General features: G+C 39.1%; 3 protein-coding genes across 6 annotated transcripts in view; 2 read left to right on the top strand and 1 right to left on the bottom strand.

Moving 5' to 3' along the window:
• Window positions 1-394: 394 nt before the first annotated feature.
• On the top strand, window positions 395-7331 carry wsb2 (WD repeat and SOCS box containing 2). Its single transcript, XM_051423898.1, has 9 exons — window positions 395-683; window positions 902-1070; window positions 2249-2451; window positions 2543-2674; window positions 3757-3857; window positions 4889-5085; window positions 5491-5580; window positions 5680-5796; window positions 6333-7331. The coding sequence occupies exons 1-9, from the start codon at window positions 644-646 to the stop codon at window positions 6544-6546; spliced, it is 1263 nt and encodes a 420-aa protein (XP_051279858.1). The 5' UTR covers window positions 395-643; the 3' UTR covers window positions 6547-7331.
• rfc5 (replication factor C (activator 1) 5) lies at window positions 7295-12370 on the bottom strand. The gene is made up of 11 exons (XM_051423901.1): window positions 12213-12370; window positions 11500-11564; window positions 10999-11135; window positions 10793-10872; window positions 10568-10641; window positions 9743-9902; window positions 9188-9269; window positions 8896-9025; window positions 8653-8730; window positions 8262-8316; window positions 7295-8110 (listed from the first exon to the last, which is right to left on the bottom strand). The coding sequence occupies exons 1-11, from the start codon at window positions 12257-12259 to the stop codon at window positions 8011-8013; spliced, it is 1008 nt and encodes a 335-aa protein (XP_051279861.1). The 5' UTR covers window positions 12260-12370; the 3' UTR covers window positions 7295-8010.
• A 1718-nt stretch (window positions 12371-14088) lies between these two features.
• Window positions 14089-22012, top strand: part of ksr2 (kinase suppressor of ras 2) — a 107997-nt gene continuing 100073 nt past the window's right edge. For all 4 annotated transcript variants that reach the window (XM_051423818.1, XM_051423819.1, XM_051423817.1 and 1 more), the window contains exon 1: window positions 14089-14978. In XM_051423818.1, coding sequence (XP_051279778.1) covers window positions 14805-14978 — 174 coding nt within the window. In that variant the 5' untranslated portion in view covers window positions 14089-14804. The remainder of the gene's footprint in view (window positions 14979-22012) is intronic.

Here is a 22012-nt window from a genome sequence, read left to right as displayed (position 1 = left end):
CTTAAATAATAATAATTATAAAAAGAAATAAAAATGACATGACAAATAAATACAAGATGTGAGAGCAAGGTGTAACATAACAAGGGCTTAAGATCCATTTTAAGTCCAGAGAAAAGACCATAACAGTAATATAACCTGCTGGAAAGGCTATTTGGACGTGAATCTTTTTTTTTTTTGTATATATCTGAAAGATATAAGTTGAACTAATAGCATTGTGATAAATATATAAAGTATGTTTTGGATTTTAAATACAGATCTTGACAAGACTATAAAACAACATGAAATCCAGCTATCTGAGCTGGCCACACATGTTCATCAACAGTGGAAAAGGGGGTTATAGTTAACATGTATTCTAACTTAATGAGGGGGGTGTGGCATGGCTTAGTGAGGTTACGTAATAAAAGAAAAACGTGACTACGTTGGGCAACATTGCAGCCAATGGTACAAAGTGAGTCATCCAACAGGAAACCAGCTGAACATTTTGTTTCTCCTTCGCACATTTTTCCCATAGCAAACAGCATCAAACAGTGTCGCGGGAGTACAGAGGAGTCCCAGCTCTCTCCGGACATGAGAGTGTCTCCTCTGACAGGTAGGACGCATTCAGGAAGCCAGCGATAAAGCGGAGAATGTGAAGAGGAAAACGATGTGCTCCACGGAAAAAAACGCGGAGCTACAAACGACATGTAAGTCGCACATTTATGAATAATACCCGAGCTATGTCATGTTGTCATCGCAACGCCCCGTAACCAGGCAGCGGTCTCCGGAGAAACCTTTCAGAGGAAACGCGCGAGCGAGCGGGGACGGTGGTTAGAAAATGGAGGAAAACGAGCTGCAGTCAGTGTCTGTGAGGGATGAGTCTGCTTAACCTTTGACTTTATGTTGCTGGTTCGTCCTTCTCCAGCGTCCGACCCGGCTCTTATCCTGGAGCTGAAGACCAGGCGTCCACCGTCCTTGGAGGGCCGAGCGGGATGCGAGACGTGGAGCGTGGACTTCTCCCCGGACGGAGCCTGGTTCGCCTGGTCGATGGGACACGGGATCGTCTGGGTGGTCGCCTGGCCCCTCGACTCCGAGTAGGTTTAGTTTGTCTGAACGTTTAATCCACACATGATGCATTCAGGTGTCCCTCGTACATTCAGGCTCCTGTTAAAAGGGTTGGAGCAAGTAAACATGGAGGCTGTTTTTATATGTGAGAACTCAAACCACAGTGGGATAGAACAAGCTCATGTATATTTGACTTATTAATACCATTATGATATTATTCCTTCAAATATAAATTACAAGCTCAACTGAAAAAATCTAATATAATCAAAGATTAATGCCTTTTTGTTTTATCATAAATATATTAAAATGCATTGTTGGAATAGCTTTATACAGTATGAAATGAATAGGCAAATAATATCCTGAAAAAATCAATCACATAACGGCCCCGTTTGTCTTGATCTTTAAATATGTTGGGATGAAAACTGGCTCAGTATAAACAGACATTTTGGATTAAAAGTGTGCAGCAATAAACTCAGCAGGATAAAATAACATTTCATTAAAATAAGAAGAGTATTTATTGGATTATTTCACAATTTCATGGCTGTATTAGTCTAAATGGATAAATACAAACACAACATGTAATTGTTTATTCTAAAGTGTCTTGTTTCTTTCTTTCTTTCTTTAATTTTGAACATACAATGTTCTCTGCACTTCCCACACCCTTAAAACAGGCCCCATTTTGATAGCTGTACTTGTCCCTGGTCCATGATTTAACCAGACTTAAAGTGCTCAGAAAGGATTTCCTTTTCATTCCAGGTCCTTGTGTTCACAAGGGCTGGGGTTTGTTTTGTGTTTCCATCAGTGCCAATATGATAGCTGCACTTAGGTACCCAATATCAAAACATAACCTTTTAGTTTGGCACACAATATGCCAAATTGCTCTTAAAAACAATTGGAGCAGAAGATCTGTTACCAAAGAAACGGTTGCATGTTTGGAATGATTGTTGTTGTCTGGCGGCAGGAGAACAAATATATCAAATCTTTGTTATTAGCTCCTTCCCATGTCCCATTCAAATGAAAAACATTGGAACCAGAAAATGTAGACTTTCCCAGTTGTATTCATCACTCTGTTGGGCTGTTACATCTAATTCTGACAATTCCATCAGCACATAAAGGCAGCATCATATAATCATCAACTTCAGCTTCACACCTCCTACATGTGAGATTTTTATGGTATCTGCGTACTTGATGCTCTTCTCACCCACAGAGAGAGTCAGAATGGAGAGACTGACAGAGGAGACAAGAGCTTCAGTTGTGGTCACCCAGTATGGGGCCTCGCATTCGGACCCAGACCTCCAAAATCTACTGCGGCAGGATGCCCAGTTAAAGGACCACCAAAAGGGAACAACAGCCTGCTTCTGGCCACAGGCTTGGAGAACGGGGTGATCAAAATCTGGAATGTGTTAACAGGTGAGATTCCTGCGGGTAAAGATGTTACCTGCGCTGTTTTCATGTAATTCTGTTTTTGCTGATTATTAAAAATATCTTTATGTGATTTCAGGTGATGCTGTGTTTGATCTCCATGGCCACGAAGGTGTTGTGAGGGACCTCGTCTTCCCTCAGAACGGAACGCTCACGCTCATATCTTCTTCTCGGGACAAGACTTTGAGGATTTGGGACCTGGCTCATAAAGGTATGTGCACTTTTGTAGAATACTTTAATAACTGATGTAAAGTAATTTCTTCAAATAAATCCTTGACACAATCAGCCGTCTGATTTTTACACCTCCTCTTGTAATTGCTCCGTTTGTAGTCTTCAGAAACAACCCCTCACTGATATGACTTAAGTGTTTACTTATGAAACAGTATGTTTGTGTTGCATTTTGATAAGTAAATAGTTTGAGGAGCAGTTGTTTACATTCAGGGCGGACATTTCCAAACAGCCATTTCATTATGAGATATCACACTTAAGTGTGTGTTTTGTTTAATGTAGACTTTAGACCATTTCCCAAAACATACAATGTGTTTTTATATTTATTTCCAACCTTTCAGGCTGCCAGTGGTCCAGGTTAAAGACTGGTAATCAGTCACAGAACACATTTTAAAAGCTTGTTTTTACGTAACACCATCATCGGGATGTTTTGATTGAGGAGAAAGTCTGAGACTCGATACTTAACATTCAGCTTCTGTAAAGCTATCTTATGGCCACCTTGCTTTCTCCAGAGCTGCCAACTGCATCTCACGGCTGCAGGGAATATTAACATGTGAGAAGTAAGAAACATGTACGCCATGTTTCCACATTATTTGTGCTCAGGTTTTTGGTTTGCAGACAACATTGCTAATCAGTGCGAGGCTTTTCGGCTGCTGACTGAATTGTGAACTGTCGGAGCATCCATGAACGCACCTCTTGTACATTGAACTGTCCCTGCTCAAACATTAAAGCCATTAAATGCTCACTGTGAGATATTGACACACACATAGGAACAGCAACAGCAGGAAATAAGCATTGAGGATGTGAAATTTCAGTTTTTAAATCATCACCTGAATATTTTTCTGCTTCTTTCTGTGTATTTATCACTTCGCCTCTGTGTTTTGTCACCGTGCAGTCCAACTGAACCAAACCTTCTGTTTTCGAATGGAAGAGAAAAGCAAACACATGTTAATGTTTACACATACAGGAGTCACATTCTCCACCATTTTCTATTTGTATCCAGTGATGCTTTTGTAGTCCGTCTCATTCAGTTCAATTAGACCTTTTTTTTTCTGTCGGTCGTAGGTAAAAAGGTGCACGTGCTTTCTGGCCATAAAGACTGGATCAGCAGCTGCAGTGTCTCATCAGACTGCAGCATGATCGCGTCTGTCGGCAGATTTGACAGAGTGAGTATGTTATTGTAAAAGTATGTTGGTTTTGCAAAACAAAAAGAGAAACATTTTCATTTTCACTCCTATAGACCCTGAAGGGGATTGTTTGTCAGATATATTTGTTTTGTGCATGTGTTGTTTTGATACACCTGTATTTAAAACTACAATACTTCTAAATTCCCAAAGTCCCTTCTCTTTCTAACAGAGCAAAGCTCCCCCTGCATGATGGTCTTTAATCTAGATCAATTCAGGAACTTTTTTGTGAAATCAGTTAATTCAATGACCATTTCCTCCAGTAAACAGAAGGGTGCAAAAGAGGTAAATATTCAGCACCTCAGTTCAAGAGAATAGGACTGTTTCCTTTGCCCTGCTTTTTTCAAAGACACCGTGATGATTGTTAATCAAAGTGAGCATCTTTTTCTTTATAATTCAGCATTCATTCAGGCAGTATTTCCTTTTGATGGCAAATGTTTACATTTATTTGGTGATTTGTGAGTCCAGAAGGGTTTAACTGAGCACCGACTCAACTGACTACTTGTAGCTTTTAAGATGTTTCTTTCCAGTGCACAGTTTGCTTGTTGGTGCGTTTGTCTGTTGCTCCCAAACTTGCAGCGATCTGGTTGTCTTCATCCTGTGTTTAGTTGTTGTAATGCTGACAGAAAGTTTAGCAGTTTGTTCTCTTTGTTTGGAGACATTTGGAGCGCCGGGGAGCTTTTCCCACTCCTGTTAAACTGCTAATGTGTCACATTCTCATTTGCAAAAAAAAAAAAAAAAAAAGCAGACAGATTAACATTGTGTAACACCAGACTCTAAGAACACGATCGCACTTTAAACCGTTTGCTGCGTGTTCCAGCCCGTCCTGTTGACATTCACTGAGTCAGTACATCACTGATAATCAAATCAGTAGACTTTCTCTGCAGTAATTACTGTAGGGCAGAATAACTGAGCTTCCACTAAACCTACATGAATTATTCCCAATTAGAAAAAATACTCCTTACAGCGATGTATAAAGACTCATTAACCCTTCATGGTTTTACCTTCATCAGATGGTGTGTCTGTGGAGTCTGCGGTCGTATACGTTCATGAGGAACCTGACAGGAGGGACCCGTAAGACCTTGTATCTCCTGTCTTCCTGTGACTTCTCTCCTGACGGGGCGCTGCTCGCCACCGCAGCCTTCAGTGGCTCCAGCTGGTGGATCGACCTCTGGGACCCGTACACTGCAGAGAAACTGGCCACCCTGGTGTAGGTTCACACTCAGTTTTCAGTCTCAGAACATACTGATCATTTAGTGCTGGAAATGAAAGGCGTGTGCATTCCTAGAACTCATATCTTGAGCACAACTAGGTAAACCTTCACATTGGTGGCAAGTGCATCTTAGATCACATCTCTAGTACTGTAGGTAAACAGTTTCACATAGAGAACTTGATTTTGTTCTAAGAAAGTAGATATTTGATGCCAGTTTTCTTGGGTAAGCTGCAGTCTACACCATTATAATAACTGTTTACATCTGACACACTGCTTGAAAGTAAAATTTGACATTCGAGTCATGACCATTGAGGATTTCTGACAAGCTGTATGGCTACTTAGTACAGAGTAATATCATTCTTAAAAGCTATTCTACGTTTTTGTTTTGTTTTTTATCCACAGCGACTACTTTGAAGATTACGGGCAAAACCAAATCTCAGCAATACAGTTCTCCCCCAACGGTTTGTATTTGGCGATTGTCACTGACGACAGGTGAGTAGTTTATCACTTCCCTCTCATGAATCTGTTGTATTAGTTCATCATGTACGTTTGTGGACAGAATAATTACAGAGGGATGTGTTGTGTTTGCAGAGCTCTTCGGATCTGGGAGCCAGGAAAGAAAGGGATGGTGATGCAGACCAAGGCGGACCGAGACTCTAATGGACTCTGCTGCAACTACCATCGCGGAGGGGGAGTGGTTGCCACGGGGTAAAAAAATCCATCAAGCGTTTACTTACTGCTTGTAGACTTAAGAGTTCAGCAACCCACTTCCCTGCTGGCTCCAAATTCTCATTTCTTTTAGGTAAAACATAATTATAGAGCTAAAATGAATAGTTAATCATTTGGCTATTTGCTGCTTTTTTCAGTTGAATATAATTCAATCTTTTGGATAATTGGTCAGATAAAACATTAGCAAACTGAAATCAACCACATACACAACTTACAGAAAAGTGCTGCAGATACAGAACTGTAGTGTTTCAAATTTATTCAGCTGCTCAAATAAACCACAGTGCGCACTTTTTCTCTGGCACTTTAACCTCTTTCATTTCTTACTTTTTAAACTCGACTCCAACTGTTTTCAGCGCTTTAATTGAAACTGCAGCCCCTATTCAAGACATTCTAACCTGTTTAGTGTTTCCACCTTTTCAGTGTAAGTGAGAGACTTCCTTTTATAGTCTGTATGTTTTCTGAAGTTGCAGTGCATGAAGCCCTCTTGGACACTAACCAATACCTTTCTGTGACAGAACCAGAGACGGCCACGTGAGGTTCTGGAAGGCTCCGAGTAAGGTGCCCAGCCTGTGCCACCTGTGCCGATCCATCCTGCGCCACTCGGTCTCCACACACCAGATGGAGCCGCTGCCCCTCCCCAAGAGGATTCTCGAGTACCTCACCTACAGAAACATCCCCGACCACCTCAAGACCTGCTGCTCCTCAGATGAAGAGGAGTGGGAAGGCTAAATAGGAGCACTAACACAATAACCACTGACATTTACAGCAAGGGATTGTTATACACTAATAATAATTTTTTTTTGGTTTGCTAATCGAGATGCTTTCAAAGCTTGTTGGAGCACTGGAAGCATCTCTCAGCCCTTGTCCACACAGCATGCGTGAGCTACCTCGCTGAACTGCTGCAGCTCACACACAGAGAGCATTTCTACTGCGGCGCTGCTAATGCCAGCCCTGTCGTTCTACGTTGCGTTTGTCTTTGATAAATACGATGAAAGCCTTGTTTACAAATGAATGGATACTGCCGACAGAAACGCTATGGAGCTTTTAATTTCTGAAACAGATGAAGGAAGTCTTGAGTTAATTTTTTTTTCCGTATGTGACATTCTATAACTATACACTGAAACTGTAGTGAGATGAGACACACTCGCTGCTCTGACCTGTCAACATGAGCAGCAAAAAAAAACAAAACAGGAAAGCACATGCACTGCTCATGCGTGTTGTGTGGATCGGGCTTCACTGTAATCTACCTTAGATGCAACATTTCTACATTAGGGATTTCATTTATTGCACTACTACTGTAAGACGATGCATAAACTCAATGTTCAAATGCTTGACTTGAATATCACAATTTTATACTCCTAATTTATTGTGTAAATATCAAATGTATATGTTTCTAATTCCTGTCTATCATTACAAAACAGGACATGCTCTATTACTGTATCAGCACATTTTAATTTTAATATAACAAAGACTGGACTTATAGAAAGTAGTTTTATTAAACAGATTCAAACACATGTTCACGTCCCAAACATTTTCTTATAGGTGTGTATGGTGTTTGTAACATTACAACATTTCTTCAATATTTTTTACCTCATCATAGATTTTTAATGGAAGAATTGGTGACAGCAAGTTCCTACACTGGCAACTAAATTTACGGTCCATATTTTAAGTGCCCAAAGGACAGGTCTTTTTTGGTAACTAGAGTTACAAATGTCTGCCTTTCATTTTGCTCAGCTTGTATGCAGATGTGAGTGACTCAGATAGCTGCGAGCATTTATGTCTGCACTCTACATCAACTCTGTAGAGCAGTGGTGGGCAATCATGCAATGGACACTCAAGGGCCTCTGTTTTCTCTCTAAATAAACAAACTCAAGTGATTTCACTGACTTATAAAGAGAGTGTACTGATCAGTAAAATCACCTGTTTGGCTGAAAAGAAAACCTACCTATTCTCAGCTATCCATGGCATCGTTGCACACCACAGCCACAGGGAGGGGAAGATTTTGGCCAAACTGTTTGGTAGGAAAAGTAAGATCCATTTCTCTTGCAGAGGAATAATAGATTCTTGCAAAAATATCGCCTAAATTCTAGCTGTATTGTCATTGTGGTACAAACAGAAGTGATGGTAGCCACCACAGTGTTGGTGACAAAGTCAGGAGACGGGATTCGCTGTGGGCTACAGCAGTTACTGTATCTATGAGGCCTCGCTGACCACAAGGTCTCTCACTGCCTGGAAAGCTGCCACCATGGAGCTCAGCTGGATCTTCTCATCGGTTCCTGAGGCGAGCCTGTGTCTGAGGAGATGATGCATGGTAAGTCAAGAAGCAAACATCTGGATGCCTTCATGGTGTTAATGTGTTATTCTGAATTACTTGTATGCAATGTAAGCTTAGCCTTCCTGTTAATATTTGTTTATAGAGAGGAAGCACGAATGAGCTCACTTACTCGATGTCAGCCAACTTGATGAGCAGACCGATCCGAATAGCTGGAGGGAAGTCCACTTGTTGGGGGGAAAAGAAAAAAATAATTCAGATACTTGTCTAGTACCAACAACAGAAAGTAAGCAACAAAAGAGCTAAACAGCATCTAAATGGAGAAATATTAAATACACGAACCCTCCTTAGAGAGCAATGAGACTTAACCTACAAGTATAGTACAGACTATACCAACCACAGCTCAAGTAATAGTTCTAATGGTGAAAACTCTTATTTTACATTGGTTAACACAAATTGAAAATGCCAGCATAAAACTTTAAAAAAAATATGTTCTTTTCCCTTGGAGAACTTGCTGATTGAATTTTTACACGTGCTGCCATCTGCAGTGTCCTAAATCTTACCTCTGTGTATGAGCAGATGAACCTCAGTGAGGATATCATGCAGGGCCAAACCTTTCAAAGTCTTGAGCTGAAGGATTTCTGTGAAGAAGGCGTTAAGGATTTAAAATAACACAAACAGAACTGGTGGTTTCACAAGATGGATAAAAAGCTTGTTGGTTATATAAACAGAAATATGCACCCGTTATTCTATAGTGAAGCTTTCTGAGTGAATTATCCTCGATGACAAGACGAGGTAAAGGATACGTTTGTAAGCTGTGGTGAAGTCTTTGTTGAGCGACCAGTCAAGGATGTTGGCTATGTCCGAGCGGAGGGGGTGACCTGTGCAGGTGTACACGGTGTCCTCCGTGACCTTCTCGTACGCCATACTGGTGCTCTGAAAACAGAGGTGGAATACAGTTAGTACCCTTCTATAATTATATTTAATAAGTGTAATGTATTTGTTTTTCAGCTGTTTTAAAACACGATATGAATGAAAACTCTTAACAGAACAGTGACAGAATGCTACAAGGCACGGTGGTCAAGAGGTTGGTCGCACCTGCAGTATGTTGAGCGATCTTCTCATATCACCTGATGCTAAGGTCACAATGGCCTTCATTCCATCTGGAGTTATGTCAAGGCTGCCACAAAAAGATGAAATCTGTTAGATCAATGTAAAGCTAAACTGTGTGTGTCCTACTGGAACATAAATGTATTTCTGTCAAACTGTGATATTATTTTATTTCATGCTACTGCCTCTGATATAACCTAAATTTAGGGCGTCTTTCCCATGAACTATATCGATTGCTGTTACAAAAGGGATGTGATTTTTTTAATCAACGTTTAACATTATTAAACATTATTAGTCACAGTAAGAAAACTCAAGTTTGGAGAAATCTGTCCAAAGGGTTAGATAAACAGCTCCTTCCTTTTAAGTAATTCCTTTTTTGTGCTAAAAAATAACAACACGTTTCCTGTGAAACCCAAACTGGTAGCATAATGACATAATGGAGCATAACAGTGTAAAGGCCAACAAGTACTGACAATGTCTTGCAGATGGTCTTACTAGTTTTGTGGGTGTAGAAACATTATTACCCTTCACACAAACACACACCTCTCCTGCTGGACTACATGCTCCAGCCGAGGGATCATCTGGTCCGGGGACAGCGGGCCGAAACGAAACCTGGTGCAGCGAGACTGCAGGGCCGGGATGATCTTGGACAGGTAGTTGCAGATCAGACAGAATCGAGTGTTTTCTGTGTACTTCTCAATCACTGAGACAGCGAGAGGAGAAGAAAGCACAAGTCAGAAGTCGGTGTAACAAAGAAACGTGAAAGATACAATGCTGCATCTAAAATGTTATTTAATTTATATACATAATAAAATTAGTTTTATATATATATATATATATATACATACACATACTGCATGTATGTGTGGCCTTTTTTTAGACAAGACTGTTTTTTACTTTTTCTATAACTTCTATAGTTTTAGTAATAATCTGTAGAAAAGTTGTAAACACTTGGATTAGGAAATGTCATTGTTCAAAGCTATTTGACTTCTGACCACAGAATTTGCTAATGGCACAATAAAGTTTTTTTCTGGGAAATTGCAAGTAACAAATTTTTTGACAAATAATTAATCATGAAAATAATTGGCAGATTAATCTATAATGAAAACAATTGTTATTTGCAGCCCTACCATGATGACACAAGCGCATGTAAAAAAAAAAATAGTAGTTAGATTTCACTAATACAAAGTGTTCCAGTTGAGCTTAATCAATAGTTAAAACCAAATCTTAAAGAGAGGTTTCGGTTTAAAATGAATATCAAGGTGTACAAGCAGATACACTATAATTCACCAGCAGCCAAATTGTCAGGCTGCTCAGTGAGGCGTGTGGCTCACAGTGGGCAACGCCCGGCAGAACAGATGGCTTTACCTCGCCGCAATGCATTCTGGGCATCTTGGGTCATGGCATCGGCCTCATCCAGTATCACCAACTTGAAACCCTTCCTGGAGGACAAGAGGGATGGACAAAAAGGCAGCAGTTTAGATATTTCACCTTGTAGTTATGTGTTGCAAATAAAGAGAAGAGCATAAAGAAAATTTATTTCTGAACAGAAGGTATGTAACAAGTGTAGTAGATGGATTTTTTTTGTCTTACTTGAAGATGGTCCTGGTGCTGGCAAAACTTAGAACGGGACCTCGTACTACATCAATACCTCTGTCATCTGATGCGTTTAGCTGCACAACGAAATCAGTCAAACATCAAATCAATAGCCACAAAATCCCGAACTACTGAAGATCTCAGGAGCAAAAATAAAGAAAAGCTAATAAACCAAAAGTGTCAAACGAGGAGTTGTAGCGTACCTCCAACACCATAGAGTTGAACTCTCTGTCCTTGTACAGCTGCCTGGCACAGGCGAGGATGGTGGTGGTTTTGCCTGTTCCAGGGGGGCCATAGAACAAGAGATGGGGGAGCTTGTCCTCACTAATAAACCTCTGGACTAAAGACATGAAAAATAGTTGAACAGTACTATTAATTGAAAACATGAGGAAAGTTTTGAAAGTTGTGGCTTTCGTATCTTTAATTATTAACTCTTATAACAATTATAGTAAACAATAAAGACAAGACAGCCACTCTGAGAGACAGCAGCAAAGGTTTATGAGTTCAATGTAAATAAGTATCTTATGACTTTGTAATTCATATTTATGTACTGTTTGGTAGTAATAATTAAATTTAATAAAACATGAAAAATAAATGGGACAGTAGATTTATAATCCTTTAGTGGAAGGTGTTACTGATAAACCCTGTTGTGCAGATGCTTTAAGAATAAGCATAATACATATTCTGGAAGTCCACATACTTACTGGTGCTTAGAATATCTTTATGTGAGATCAGATCATCAAGTTTCTGTGGTCTGTATTTTTCAACCCTGAAATATGGAGCAGAAATAGATCTTCCATCAATATTGTTATCAACATTAAATACTTTTCTTTTGCTAAAAGACTGTTGCTGTAAGTACAGGACTAACTCAAAATAACATAACATATTACCAACTTGTTAACCCCTCTCTATACTGGTGTAAACTACAGAAGGAACTTAATTCAAATTTCTCTATTTTAAAACCTGTTACTAATTGGTTTGGGTACGTATGCTATAATCTGTGACTAACGTCGCAGACTTCAAATTGTTGGGTGCCACTTTTCAATTCGGCATCTATAATTTGCACCATGCACAAATATATATCAAACAAATGTCAACTTCATCGTCTGCAGACACTGCAGCATTTCCTATGAGCCAGCGGGTTCAAGTGGCAAAACGGCGATGCTTGATGGAATAACTAGCTATTATATGTGCCGAAATAAAGAAAAGCTGACATTGCTTCACATTAAATAATCGTTTTACAAGTATGAGGAATATCTAGCGTTATTTGTAAAAACAAAAAGCCCAGAAAAGCCTGAATAGAGGACAGGCACCTAATAATGAGGGGAGCAGCTAGCTTGAATACATAGTAGGCATGTTAGCTAGCTAGCACTAACTATTTTAACTAATTTGTGATAAACGACGACTTTTAACTCACCAAGGTAAATTTCTGGTCTGTAAGGGTGCTTTATTTGTAGAAGCCATGTGTTCTCTATCTGAGAATTTAGCTCCAACGCGGGTTAAATACTTTAAGAGTTTTTAGCACTTCCACTCTGTTAGTGGCAGTGTTTGGCGCGCGGCACTACAAAACATGCGTCAAACGTCACGGCGTACAACCAATGGGATCACTTTGTCGGCTCCTGTGGGCGGGGTCTCGATGACATAGCAAGCCACTGTAAAAAGTGTGTGAAAGATATGAAATGTAAAGCATTTAAAAGCATATACCATGCTGCTTGCACATAGGCTATTTAAGTGCACTTTGTAAATACATTTCTGGAACAAATGCGTTCTTGAAAACATTTTATATAAAATTAAAATGATTAAACCAAGAATCAGCTTAATATGCTGTTCTATGTCTCTCTCTACTAGCCAGTCTTTTCAGCTGGGCTGGACCCAATGCTGGCTGAAGTCTCTGCAGGTGACAGAGAAAATGTCATATAAATTTCCCACTAGTGTTCTCCTCTGCCTCATGAGAGATGACATTGCTGTGTACAGTTCAGACCCCCCTCTGCTGGGATTTCTCCCACCAATGGTCTAAAGAGAGCAAATTGTCACAATTCAGTTAAGCCCATAAGACAATTTTGTATAGCCTAGTCCTTTACAAGTAACTTCATCACTGTTATGATCAAGTAGTTATGATGTTTATACCTGACCCAACAATAAAAAAAAAAGTAAAAAGGCCTTAAAATTCTACACATGGGTCAGATTTTTACTTTACAATTTACTTACAATTTAAGGAAATAAATCCCATTCATTCCCCTCTGAACTATACTCACCTTTACTTCAACGTGGTCTTTCTTATATTGCAATTCTTCTCACAACTTTTGTCCAGTGTCTAGTGCTTACATACAGCAGGACACGTAATTCTCTCATAATCTTAAGCTCATTTGAACCTGATTTCGCTTCGAGCTGTTTGATTAAATATTTTCTCCACTGACTTTCTATGTAAATTATGTGGGCAATATGTGATGATAATCAAACATGCTTATTTCTGTGCAGTACATATGTCATGTACCAGCATTTCATTCATTTCATTTCAGAACACATGACAAGCCTGCATTTTGATTATTATTTCACCTTATAGCTGCAAACAGACAAACAGTAGTGGAAGAAGTACTCAGATCTAAGTACAAGTGCAATACCACAGAATACTCTGCTACAGGTAGAAGACTTGCATTCAAAAGTATTAGCATCAAAATATACTTAAAGTAAAAGTACTAACCAGAGTTGCCTTATTGCATTATCACTTAATGTTTTAACTGGTAAGGGTGGAGCTAATTTTAATTAGTTTATACAGCACAAGTGACTACTGGGTCATTTGCCCCTGGGGATCAATACAATAATTAAATCTTAATCTGTAATAATACATTATAACTTAATAGTTGATTATATGTTTTATTATTGATCTGACTCAAATGAAATAACTTAAGTCATCAAATAAATGTAGTGGAGTTTAAGGTATAAGCAGGAAGTCTCTAAAAACATCTCTAAAAAGGTTAAGTGAGGTAAGTTTAAATTCGTCCTAATATGATGAGACTTTCAAAGCTTAAAAATGCTGTCAATAAATAAATAAAAAAAGTACCATAAATGCACAAATCACTGTAAAGAGAAGGGAGAAAAGACAGATTGAAACCCACTATAACACACTATATAGAAATAGTGTGTGTGTAGGCTGTAGGTGAGTGTAGGCATGTGTGTAGGTGTCCTGTATGGCAGTGCACACATCTAGGATGTGTGTAAAAACGATGATGACCCTACATCTTTCCTCCAAAACATGTGAAAAGTGTCAGTTGTGTCCCCCACTCTCTCTCTCTCTCTCTCTCTCTCTCTCTCTCTCTCTCACACACACACACACACACACACACACACACACACACACACACACACAGGCCTGGAGACTGGTCAAAGCAGCGCAGCCCACTGCACTCAGCGCTATCATCTCGCGAGAGCGGCCCCTCACGGCGGTGCCTGGGCGATGCGATGCTGTTGCTGTTGCTGTGGGTTTGATTGACAGGAAACATGTCGGTGTGGTGGGAGCAAACCGGGATGCAGCTGCTGCCAAGGGAGACAGGGAGTACCTGCATCCAATCCACACATCAGCACCTTTAAAACCACCAGGCTTTCCCCTCCGATACGTCTGCTTATGATGCGCTGAACAGCTTCTCTTCTTTTTTTTTTAAAAACATCCATTTGAAACGAAGGGGCACCCAATGGATGCTGTGGCAAACCGCGTAGTCCGGCTTGGTATCTTCATATTGTGTTTGATTTAGCCTACAACCAGAGACACCTTGATGAAACAGCAGGAACTACGAGGACTGTTGTTGCAATGGAGTCGACTCTCTCACGGCTCAAACCCCGTCTGTAAACCCACAGCATCTCGTTTCATGGCGTTTTGCAGGTTGCTCTGTTCCGTGGGCTTCTCCACGTTTCTTTTCTGAATTATTATTTTGTTGTTGTTGTTGTTGTTTTGATTTATTTAATTTTTTTTTTAAAGTGCAACGGGAAAATAACGACTACTGCTCGCAAAACTATGAACGAGGAGATGACAAAAAGCGAGGAGCAGCATCTTAGTTTGCAGAAAGCCTTGCAGCAGTGCGAGTTGGTGCAAAATATGATAGACATAAGCATTTCTAGTTTGGAGGGTTTACGGACCAAATGTGCCACATCCAACGACTTGACACAGAAAGAGATACGAACGCTGGAGGTAAGCACCATTTGAGCGGAATGACTGAATCTCTGCTGTGCATCTTCATCTAAATCAATACTGAGGGCTGTCACCGTCTGTTATTTATTTCTAGGCCACATTATGCATATTTTTCACTGGCTTTTTTTTTTTTTTTTTTTTTTTTTTTTTTACGCCAAACTGGTTTTCTGTTGTCTGTGTTGTCGTTGCATACATTTTTTTTTTTTAGCAAAGACCTCCGCTAAAGCCCGCTCGCTATCTGTGTTGTGCAGTGCAATAAATCAAGAGGCTACGGGGCTGCAGTGGGCTGTTATAGACTTGCGCATTCTGCAGGTGGCGGGGAGAGAAGGTGGCTCTTCTCCATCAGAATAATATCTGAGGCAGCCGAGGCCTATAGGCAGCCCGTGTTTACAATCCATTACCGATATCGCCAGCCTGCGCATCTGTCCACGCAGCGCATCCAGAGCCCGCTGTTATGCAAGGCGAGCAGATTACTGAAATTGTTACAAAATATCGTTATCCGTTTAATTGGCCCGTGGGGTATTCCGTAAATTGCGTTACGTAATGGCCATAATATCCCCGTGTTTGTGGTCGAGAATATCAGACCGTCGGTTTTGAGACCACTTAAAGCAGTCGAACACAGTGAGAGGCTGTTACGGGACATAAAAAATGCCATAAAGTGCGATAAGGTCACTGGAAACTCACTATTGAGCAGCGCTGACAGGGCACAGCATTAAGGGCCTGTAAGAATGTTATGGTGATGCCTCAGGAGATTAAAACAAATACCATTAAGTGCAATAAGGTCGCCATAAACTCGCCACTGAGTATCTGTGTGTGCCGTCGTCAACACACCTTTAAGTCCCAGTGAGAATATGATAGGCTGTTAGAGAAATATTACATAAAAATACCATAAAGTAAAGTCACTTGTGAGCGCCACACACTAATGCCCAACCCCACAGGAATACATATTATAGAAGATATAGTCATATATTGAGTGCTGTGTCTGAGCTATTAGGTGAAGTTTGTTGCACAGACAGGGGACAGGAATGTAATCCAAGAGGAGAGAGAACTAATATCAAGTACAAATGTGCTGCCAGCAATGAGCAGCCTACAGCATGAAGATAAATGTTCACTATGTTCCTTGAATGCCTTGCAAAGCATTGTGGGTACTAGATTATTTGTTGTACAGCAATATTACAACATATCAGTTTAAGCCTGACAGATCTTGAATGTGAATTAGTTTTTTTTAAAACTAAGATTTGATCGATTGTGTCATGATTTGACCTTTTTGTGCTAACTGAAAATATATAACTTTACCTTTTTTGGATGAATCCCTTCAGCAAAAGTAAAGGTGTACCATAGAAAATACATGTTGGCAATCTTAAAGCATAGGCCTATATGATGAGCATGTGTACCAAGTATTACATATCTACCACAAACTGTTCTGCATGCTAAGGGGCTATATGTAAAAGGGGGAGGGGGTTCTAACTTTTCCTTTGGTTAAAGGAAGCATAGTCTTACTTTTTTGGGAGTGCACGGGAGCGTCTTTTATTTTTTTCTCATCCTAAATTTATATTTCATTTCAGCCTTCCTTTTCAATGTTGTTCAAAAGTTACATAAATTGTAACACCAAAAAGAATTGTATTAATGTCTGTACTGTGATGGTGCGTATTAGAAGACATTAGTACAAACATGTAAATTTTCAGCCGAGCCATTTGCAATGACACCTATGTGGTTAAAGGGACCTTGCAGAGTTTTTGACCACTATTTGTGCTGTAGTGTTGTTTGTATCACTTGTTGGCAAGAGCATGAGAGATGAAATATATTTGTGGTGACTGCAGAGGGCAGTAATGCAAGCTAGCAATGTGCCAATAAAAGAGACAATACAGGTTTTAAAACATTCATAAGTTATTTATCTGTTTATACCTGATCTATTGAATTCAAAGCAGGAAGTATAATGCATTGGGGGTTGTTGTGGCCTTTCTATTATAAACCACAATAGTGCAACATCTGGCTTCACCTTGTGTACATACTGTAGATCTTCAAAGTGACACTGTGGTCTGCAGCAACGTTTTCTTAGCATATTGATTTCACTTCACACCTAATATGCTTTCATGCCTTCTACAGAGTAAGCAACGTTGGAAAACCCTTTCATAGTTAACAATGTTATAGCGTAGGTGCTTTTGGACGCAGTTATTAGTAATTGTGCATCCATTGAGTTAGACTAACATTTTGTGAAGTGAACACAAAAGATGTGAAGATGTATTAGGGCTGGACGAATATTTGGATATTCGTTTGTTGGGAAGGTATTTGGTTTTCCATTTTGAGGCTCAGATATTTGAACATCGCTGCACGCATTTTTCTGTTTCTCTCTCGCACTTTCTTAGTCAAAGTTGCAGAAAAAACACAACCTGCGTTTTGTTTCAGTTTTCAACAGTAGGTGAGGTATGTGTGGAGGAGGAGTCTCTCTCCGTGTTTCTCTGTAGAGCGGTGGTGCCAAACTAACGGCCCGGGGGCAATTTCTGTACCTCTATACCCCTCCCTCCGGCCTGTGACATGATGTCAAAAATATATAAATAATATAATCTGGCCTGCAAGATTATATATATTTTTCTAGTTGATACATATCAATTTAAAATAAAAAGACAATTATAATTTAAACTAAAATTAATTTGGCACGAAATAATGGCAAAGGTCAAGAAGAGAGCAGGTTTTGGACCTTTATTTGTTGTTTGACTGCGAACAACAACGATGTTATAAAATTATGATATAAAAATGTATAGAAACTGCTTTTTGCCCTTTTTTGTTAAGTATGATGTTAGTGTTTGAAATATTACATTTATTGAAAATACAGAATATTGTGCTTTTTTGTAGTGGCCCTGACAATACCAGCAGTGGCCCAAGCCAGTTTGAGTTTGAGAGCATGTTGCGGTTGTAAGTAGGCTGTATTGGAGAGTTGGTCGATTGCAGATGGTGTAAAAAAATAATAATAGAAATAAAAATAAAAAGTCTCCCCCCTTCCCTGCCAAAGCTTCAAATATTTGCTGTTGATTACTACCAAATCTTTGGAGCCTAATAAAGGGTATTGAGGACAGCCCGAGTATGTATAGTTGAAGGTTGCAGTCGATTTTTATTTTGCTTTATTACAATTCAAAATTGAAGCCAACATACAGTATATGAATGGCACAATGCATCCTGCTGCAAAGCATGACCCGTTTTTATTGTATTCATAGATTTTTTTGCCACTTGGGGGCATAATAATTCCTCAGCACATTGTCTGACATATCACCTTACAATGTTGTTACAGCTTAAGTGATGGCAAAAAAAATTATTCATCCAACAGACACAGAAGGACATTTATCTCTTGATGGTTTCTCTCTGTTGTTTTTATTGCTGGGCAGGAAGCACACGCAGGGATTTTCAATGCTGTTTTGCTGAAAACAGGTGTCTTTCTAGGGTTGATGATAACAGACTTTGTGAATCAAAGTTGTCATTTAATGAATTTTCATTTTATTAATATAATAATATTGATTACTGCGGTTTTACATTGTGTGCCAAATTTCACATCTCCAGTGCCCCTTATGGTCTAGTACCACCACTCTTTTCATTCCCAGGACTATTAATGTCCCATCTATGGTCTCTATCTATCTATCTATCTATCTATCTATCTATCTATCTATCTATCTATCTATCTATCTATCTATCTATCTATCTATCTATCTATCTATCTCCCTTTTTAAATGAAACTGTGACATTGAGTAGCAAAGTAGTAAAACTTCACTTGCTCAGCTGCAACCACAAGTTGTCTCTCTGTGTTGAAGTTAATGTGGATTTGACCACACTGTAGCACTCTTTACATCAAACTTATGTGAAAAGAAGAAAGAACCAATATACATTATAAATTGTTTTATATGCTACCAGGACATTCACAGTGCTTGGAAAATACAGTCATTAGCCACTTTTTATTTATTTATTTAGGTGTATGCCCACAAGACAAAATAATAGAAACTCCAACATGAATTCAGGTCAGAGTGAGATATTTTGGTTGTCACGTACTGTTGTGGGCTGCAATTCTTTTGTTGTTAAATTTAGGCAACAATCCCCCTGTAAAACACATTTTTATCAATACCTGTGAACCAACTAGCTTTGGCTACTGCAGAAAATTGGTCTGGATGGAAGTGCTTATCATTTTATTTGTTGTTTGTATTATTTATTTTTGTGACATTTTTCTCTGCAGAACTTAAATAAACTAATATGTGAAAAAAAATGCTCAACAGAAAAGTATTAGAAATGAATGAGGACACAGGAAAACACCCTTGACAGTTAGTTCACAAATACAACAAAGGAGTTACTCCTGAGAACCGTCTAATCTTCCTCAAATCCTCTGAGATGGAGAGCCTTTCAGGATGGCAGTCCTCTTATTGCCTCAACGACAAATGAGTTGTACACCAGGGGTTTTGATCAGGATCACAATGACGTCAGCCATACGCAAAGCCTTCCTCGTTAACCTGTCCTGATCTTCAATGCATGTTGTGTGTATGGGAGATTCCTCTACGACATCTCTGTTTTCCATCTCTATTATTAACCTTAAGGACCCAGATTGTGCCTCAGACACACTGAGCGCTGACCCTGCTTTATCCAAAAGCTTTAGAAAGAATAGCAGCCTATATCATTACCAAGAAGAAGTGTTAATACTGGTTTCCATTAATATAATTATGCATTGTCGGTGGTATCCCTTGGATACACTGGAATGATCAACGCACACGATGAATGATCTTTTTTTTTTTTTAGGGTTTCACAGAGCTGCAGACACATGATAGAGCATGACATGTGATCCAATTATGTATTTCATATGACAGAGAAGAGGGTGAAAACAAGTGCTGTTGTTCATTCATATTCAAGAATATGAGATGGGCTTTACAATGTTTATTTGAACAAGAAGTGTAGCATCAGGTTGTTTTGGTTTTTGTTTCTGCTCAGAGTCAGAAGATCAAAGGCTATGAACAACCGTTCAAGCACCAAAGCTCAGAAGGTCAAAGAGTTCATTGAGCTTGAAGCAAACTAGGTCATGATAAGTGTTGTTACCACATTTAAAGGCACAGGTATTTATACTTGTCTTAAATGCTCACACTGTCTGTATCTTATTTTCACATCTCTGTACATCTGGCCAATTCCTGTGTAGTGAGGGCATGGTTGTCGCATTGTCTGCCTGACATATTATCAACTTTTAAGTTGATGCAGCAAACTTGTTAGCAAACACTTGCTTGTTAACATACGCAGAAGCTACATTTATCATTCATTTAGAGTTGTGTTTCTGCCCACAGGGCACACCTGAGTCCAATATCCACTCTACGTTTAGCTCAGTTTTTGGTCTCCACCATCTCTTGATGTCCGTATGTTTCTCCAGAGGCTAAATGCCTGCTGTGGGCTATGAGAGCAGCGTGAGTGAACTAAAACAGTAAAGTGGCTGACCTCACAGGGGAAAAAAAAGATCTTTAAAGATTATATATATGAGATTGGAAACATCAGCCTAATATAACAGCAAACAACTATTTGCTATGTAAAGATATTGTGGAGTCATGGCGTCCTGAGCAGAGAATGATGTCACACTCACTTTGCCTGTGTTGATATCACATCCTCTCTGTGCTTTATTTACAAAACCAGTCTACCTGCATGTATATGCTAATGCTTGTGAAGCCCTTCCATGTACAACTGAGAAGAGCAAATAAAACTGCTGGTTTTCTTATCTACATCTACAGTGAATTAATGATTTAAAGTTGGTAAATGTTGGAACAGTGGAAAGATGGATTTGGTGAGTTTAATTTTGTTTCTGTCCACTTTGAGTGATGTTAAACGATGGTAAAATAACCATTTTTGTGATAGAAATATTATGGCTGATTCTAGTTAAACAAAAAGTCTATTGCTGTAGGGATCATTTGCATAATTCCGTTGGACACTTTGTCCATAAGAATTATCTAATGTTACATGGCAATCATTGTAGCCTGTTTTAAATTAAGAGTTTATTTCAACCAAAGAAGCTTTAGTGTTGTCTGAAAGACGGTTTGGTGAGTTTTATTTTGTTTCTGTCCAGTTTGACGTGTGTTTTACGATGATCTGCTCGATAAAATCACTGTTTTTGTCAATGGAGTCTGGTCTTAGCACCATAGTGCCAATTGTTTTAGTCTGAGATGTAAGTGCAACTTTTAGTGGCTGTGAATTCTCTATATATATAACATTTAAAGCTGCAGATTCAGTTGATGACTCTATAGGTCCATCACTATTTCATTAGAGCTGCAACAATTAAATTTATTATATATAATTATATTAAATTAATCTTCAACTTTTTTGATGATCTATTAATTGTTTTGATTTGATTTGATCCCCCAACTTTATGGAAGTGCACTAGGCTACTATATAATTGGAGCAGGCCTTCCATTTTAATATGCTTCAATATGTTTTATTTGTCAGACTCTATTTGACCTGTGGATCCAAAGCATCCCCCCTCAGGCCATCCTGCTGAACAAAGTATTGTAATTCCTTATTTATAAGAAATATATTATATGACTGGTGAGCCAAATGGTTGTTAGTAGTGAGTGGCAGTTGCACATACAAGTTCTAAAAGCTTTTAAATTGACTCTAATCAATTTTAAATACATACTCGTGTAAAATATCTACGCTAAACATTTACAGAAGTTAAACTGTTCTCAGTGAGACTAATAATGTTCTTATAAAGTGGGAAACCATAGCCAACAGTTTAATATGCAATTATCCTCAATTAGAAAATGGTCCATATTCAACCGATTCACCTGTATGACTGTATGTTAAGCAGCAATGGTGGCATAGAGGTTAGCGTAGATGCTGCTAGCATCAGAACTGGTAAAGAAAAGTAAAGAAAAAGTAAAGTAAAGAAAAGCTCTGAAGGCTTTTCTTAATGAAAAGATGTTTTCACTCTGCTCCCGCCTGACAGAGTTTGACTACTTTATATGGTTTATTGATCTGAAGTTTACTTGTGATGGACAGATTGGTCATCCAATCATATGCAAAGTATTTTTGAA

This window comes from Dicentrarchus labrax, unplaced genomic scaffold, assembly GCF_905237075.1.
Source record: "Dicentrarchus labrax unplaced genomic scaffold, dlabrax2021, whole genome shotgun sequence".
NCBI classification, from domain to species: domain Eukaryota; kingdom Metazoa; phylum Chordata; class Actinopteri; family Moronidae; genus Dicentrarchus; species Dicentrarchus labrax.
This window is presented reverse-complemented; position numbering and strand designations above follow the sequence as displayed.